The sequence below is a fragment of the Rutilus rutilus genome (assembly GCF_951802725.1).
Source record: "Rutilus rutilus genome assembly, chromosome: 1".
In the NCBI taxonomy this organism is placed as follows: Eukaryota; Metazoa; Chordata; class Actinopteri; order Cypriniformes; family Leuciscidae; genus Rutilus; species Rutilus rutilus.
This window is the reverse complement of record NC_140209.1, coordinates 23,831,042-23,836,652: the sequence shown is the minus strand read 5'-3', so window position 1 is coordinate 23,836,652 and position 5,611 is coordinate 23,831,042. Positions and strand designations below refer to the sequence as shown.

At 37.4% G+C, this 5,611-nt stretch overlaps 1 protein-coding gene across 1 annotated transcript; it reads left to right on the top strand.

Annotated features, from left to right (window-relative positions):
* Positions 1-2,348: 2,348 nt before the first annotated feature.
* Positions 2,349-3,551, top strand: LOC311304402 (putative nuclease HARBI1; the record flags this gene model as incomplete). The annotated part of the gene is made up of 3 exons (XM_084431376.1): positions 2,349-2,474; positions 2,571-2,682; positions 2,777-3,551. The coding sequence occupies 3 exons, from the start codon at positions 2,349-2,351 to the stop codon at positions 3,145-3,147; spliced, it is 609 nt and encodes a 202-aa protein (XP_084287502.1). The 3' UTR covers positions 3,148-3,551.
* Positions 3,552-5,611: the final 2,060 nt, after the last annotated feature.

Sequence of the window (5,611 nt, the reverse complement as noted above, 5' to 3'; positions counted from 1 at the left end):
ATATTGTCTGATAGAGATCCTGTGTTTTGATTACAGTGGTTCATGACAGATGCTTTTGAATGCAGTTATAGACACAGTAGATCCCAGCGGGTGAATTATAGTCATGAATCATGATGCAGTAAAGGAGAAATACATAGATTGTGATGGAGGAGTTTGATCTGTTCAAAAGAGAGCATCAAACTCACAATTTAGTTTATTTCTCCTTATCCACCTTACTTCACACGGCCATTCATATCTTGATTGTGTCTGGCTTCTGGTGTAATTCTCCTCCAGTTATTTTACCTGTATAAGAATGATCGGTTGTGCTCCTTTCTATATTGCAAACTTTTGATTGTTATAACTTATAAATAATATTATTTTAATTGTATTATCATAATCTTAAACACACTGGATTACAGCACAAGTTGTTTGACCGTTTACAGCACTTTGTTGGTCTTATAGTTATTGACATAATAGGTGACACTGAATCAGAAGTCTTGCATTTTTAAAAAGAATGTATTCTTCACAATGTAACTGTTTGCTTCATAATGTAATATATTATTGCTGTGATGATGAGCTTCATAATTTAATATTCATGCGGGGTGTTGCATATTAATTTTTAAGGACTTAAATACTTACTAGTGATGACTGGCTTAGAAACTAGTAAATATATTGAGTCATAATTCATGTGGTGATCGTCTCTAAACTCTCTCTGTTTATATTGTGTCTCCATCATGACTGTGGCTTGACGCTCATCTACAAAATCAGGAAGTGCTGAGGTCAAAGGTCACAGGCCGGAGCTGAAAACAACCTTTTTAATGTAGGGATGAGATGAGGTTAGTAGACCTGCTGGATTATGTACTTTTCTCTATTTGTACTGTTGTAAACTCATTGCACAGCGCAGGACCTAAATTCATAAAATGAATTTGTCAAGGAAAAAAACATGTCTCGAGTATTTTATTATAGTACATGTTTTACCAGTGACGTTTATTTTGAGGATAACAAATTTGTGAAAATCGTGAAATCACTTTCTCAGCATGACATGAAGACAAGAAAATAATCTCACTACTTTTACTCCACTATTTTATAACTAAATTCATGAAGCACAACTCTGTTACTCAAGTTATTGATCAAACAAATAATATTTCATACACATTTAGGAAAACAAGATTATCATTAACTACTAACCAACCTTTGATTAAAAGCTGGCAAAACTTAGTTAGGACATGACATGACCATTTGCAAATAAAGTGAAAGACCTTTGAGTTTAACATTTTCAGTGTTTACCAAAAGTCATAGGCCAATAAATTGCAATCATGTTTATATGTTTATTTTTAATATATATATATATATATATATATATATATATACACGTCCATTGAAGAGTGTATATGTGTACAAAGAGAATCGCAATGCTGACAACATTTTTTTAAATAAAAGTTGCAGCATAACTTCTGGATTTGAAATAAAAATAGTAAGTATGTGTTTGTTGTACAGCCGCGGATCAGTAAGTCACTGCAAACGCAGCATATGTGAAAGAACTATACGAAAGCATACGCACTGCAAACGAAGTTTGTGTAAAACGAGAGTGAGTTGCTGATATGTGCATGTGTGTCAACAAAGGACTAGAACGAGCCTGAGGCCTGTTGCACAAAAGTAGAATTAAGACATCCGGGATAAATGACTCAGCTGAGCTCAATGAAGCCAAAACATGTGCGTCCAGGCTTAATTGGTTGCACAAAGACCAAGCCAGGATGAGCAGACACGGATTCATTAAGCCAGGTGAAACCAATCCTGGATAGGTGCGCGCTCACGGCTCACTCAAATAGACCCCGCCACAGATCACAGATTAACTGATTTACCATGGCAACTAGAGCCGCGTACTTTTCCCCGTCGGAAGCACAAATCCTCATGGAGGCATACGAGGAGGTAAAAGATATAATTAAGAAGAAAGGCAACACCGCCACAGTGATAAAGCAAAGAGGAAAAGCGTGGCAAAGTATTGCAGACCGCCTGAATGCGTAAGTAGTGCACAATTACACACTCACCGCTCCGCTGAAACATCACAATTACAATTCAAATATTTAATTCACATCTCCAAAAACGCAGTTGTACTGTAATTATGAAACGGTTAAATTTTTAATTGAAATGCACTGCAGTCTGCAGATATGAGTGAAATTGTGTAAAGTAACTCCATCACACTGTATAAAGCTATGATAAATTATTATTAAAGCCTTACATTATTATTTAACGTTACTACGCTCAGTACGGTTTAATCTTAGCCGTTGTACTCTGCTTCTTATGTTGTCCACCGTTTTTTTTTGTGTGTGTTTCTCCTGCTTTTATTAATGTAAAGCTGCTTTGACAGAATGAATGGACATTTCCCCAATGTCATTGGTGCAGTGGACTGCACACACATAAGGATAAAAGCCCCCTTAGGTGCCCATGAGGCCGATTTTGTGAATAGGAAATCCTTTCACAGCATTAATGTTCAGGTGAACATAACTTTTTGATATTGTCCATTGACGAACACTCTGCATTGCCAGTGATGTGCATTGATTGGTGTAATATTCCTCATCTTATGATTTCAGATGGTCTGCAATGCTGACTGTGTGATCAGCAATGTTGTGGCAAAATGGCCTGGCTCAGTCCATGACTCCAGAATCTTTCGGGCCTCTGAAATCTATCAGTGCCTATCACAAGGTACGCCACACAACCCCTATTTATAACCATCATGGCTGTGTCAAGAATATCACTGTGTTTATGAGGTAGTAATGATGAGATTTTGTGTTGACAGGTGAATTCTCTGGTGTGTTGCTGGGAGACAGGGGGTATGGCTGCCAGCCTTTTCTCCTGACACCTTTCACAGACCCCCAGGAAGCACAGCAGGCCTACAACCATGCCCATGCCAGGACCAGGGCCAGAGTTGAAATGACCTTTGGCCTCCTGAAGGCACGCTTTCACTGCCTTCACAAATTAAGGGTCAGCCCTGTTAGGGCATGTGATATTACTGTGGCTTGTGCTGTCCTCCACAATGTGGCCTGCCTGAGGAAGGAGAGGGCCCCCAGAGTGCCACCAGCCATGGACTGGGACAATCCGGCAATCTTCCCTGATGACGACAGTGGTCGGCTGCTGAGGGACCAATATGTGTTGAATTATTTTAGTTAGTATGTGTGCTTTCAATTTTGGTTAAATATGTCCTGCGGTGGCAGAGGAATTAGTTTTTTTTTGGGTTCCTTTTTTTACGAATTTGGCCTCTTATGATGTTTGTGCGGTATACTGTGTGTAATACAAGGCTGCAGGGAGGCTACTGCATCCATTCATTTGTCTGTTCAGTTGATGTATATGGATTTGTCCTGCATTTATTTTAGTGTGCAGACATGCAGGGTGTGTTATATACAGACCTTTGAATGTGTATGTATCATTTTGTATAATATGCTTTGATTCTGTGCTTTCCATCTTGTAGAGTCACTGTGACTTCAGTTTCGAAAGGAGCTGATGGTTTACCTGCTTTGTTTTGTCCTTATTCAATAAAGGAACATAATGTTACACATTGTGTTTTTATATTCATATGGAATGTGTATTTGTTTATATGACAGAGTACTAGGGCCACACTGAGGAAAAAGGATAAAGTCATAAATTTATGAGGCTGGTTCTTTCTGCAGAAAAGCTACATATTCTTTTTACAGTTTTGATACTTATGACAATGTGATACTTAATATTCTGGCACATCAGCATGTCTTCGTTTATGAAACCATACTGAAGTACAATTTCACGAAATGCCCCACATCTGTCATTTTAACAACTGTCCTCCTTTAAAACAACTGGTTACAATATTATGACTTGTCTTTTTTTTCCCTCTGTGGCCCTAATATTCTATCATTTTATATATAGCCTTATAGTCTATGGGAAACTGTAAATTATCTAATGATAGCAACATCATCTAAAAATCATTATTTATCCAAAATGATTGAAATTAATGATCACAAACGTTTAAATAATGACAGTGGGTCTAGTTATATGTGATAACAATGTATAGTGAGCAGTGAAATAACTATTGGTTTCCATTTGTGGTGACTGCTGACTGACATTAGGGATGAGATTAAATAGATCCTGGAATTTAGCCTGGTCTGGAGCAGGCTAGCTCCACAGAATAAATCTCCATGGTAATTTATACCATAACATATCCTCCTGCCCCCTATCCAGCTTTAGTGCAACCGGATTACGGATCAATTGAGCCAGGATCACCAAGATATCCTGGCTTAATCCCTTATCCTAGTTTTGTGCAACAGGCCCCTGATGCGAAATGTACATTTACATTTAATCATTTAGGAGACGCTTTTATCCACAGTGACTTACAAATGCATCCTTACGACTTACAATGAAATCTGTGTCATTAAAGTTGATTATGTTATGTGATCTCAATGTAACAATTAGTCATAATTGTTTTTTGACCAAAAAAAAAATTTGTCATATTAATCTTAGTCAATTTTACTTTAAAAGAAGATAAAATAACTAAAACTGAATCTAAAATAACAAAAATAACATTAACCCTCTATTGCATGAAATATTACTTAGACATGGTAAAAAATGTTTTGCATGTTTTTATTACTTAAAATGAGCTATAACAGATATATAAAAAAATAAAAAATAAAAAAAAAAGTTTAAAGGTCGTTGGTAAATTTTTGCCCTATATGGCAACAATATGCAATCGTGGAAAGTACCATAAAATTCATTTTATTTAAAACAAGACTCAACAAATCCATCTCATACTTTGTGAAATGTTTAAAGAAACATTTATACAGTAAAAACATTATATAATGTCAACAGTTATCTGAAATGTCTGGTAATAATAACCAGGAACCTGGAACCTGTCTCACTGAAATACACTATTCATTCGTTCGTTTCATTTCATTCAGTCATTTTTTGCTGTTTCATTTCATTTCATTCTCTTCATGACTTGTGAAAGTCAACAAAGCAGTTCCTCTCTGCAGTGAAAAAGAGGAAAACTGCACACTTGGAGCACTTGCTTCTCACAATGCCCTTGCATTCTGCCATTTTGCATCTGCCCTTCTCAGATGCATGCAAGGGCCAGTGGTCTGCATGTGCGGTCTCTGCGGACAGGATCTGGCAGGACAAAGCTTTGGATAATATGTTACAGATAACCTACAAAATAGCTTAAATCACAAAATATAAACAATTATAATGTTTTTACCTTTAAAGGGGTGGTTTACTGCCTTTTTTCTTTGCTTGATTGTGTTTATGGGCTGCAATATAACATGTCTTCGTGTTTCGTTTGTTAAAAAACGCCTTATTTTTCATAAATTTCACCTTTATTGTAAGCCGCTTCCTCCTCTGTCATTTGAACGACCGGTTGACTTCCTTAGTCTATGAAACCACTCCCTCAGAAACAGGCAATGAGCTCAGATTGGTTAGTTCGGCCGGTGTGTTGTAATTGGCTAAACTGCGTCCGGAATCTTCACGCCCATTTCCTTTACGGGCGACAGTTGCATGTGCTCCGGACCCGGTCAAATGTAATGGTGTCAATATTGCCTCATCAGTTTGAGCCAGAATCAGACCCAGAGAGCGGTGATAAAGAGAGTCAAGCAGAACCTCCGCAAACACGGCTCTT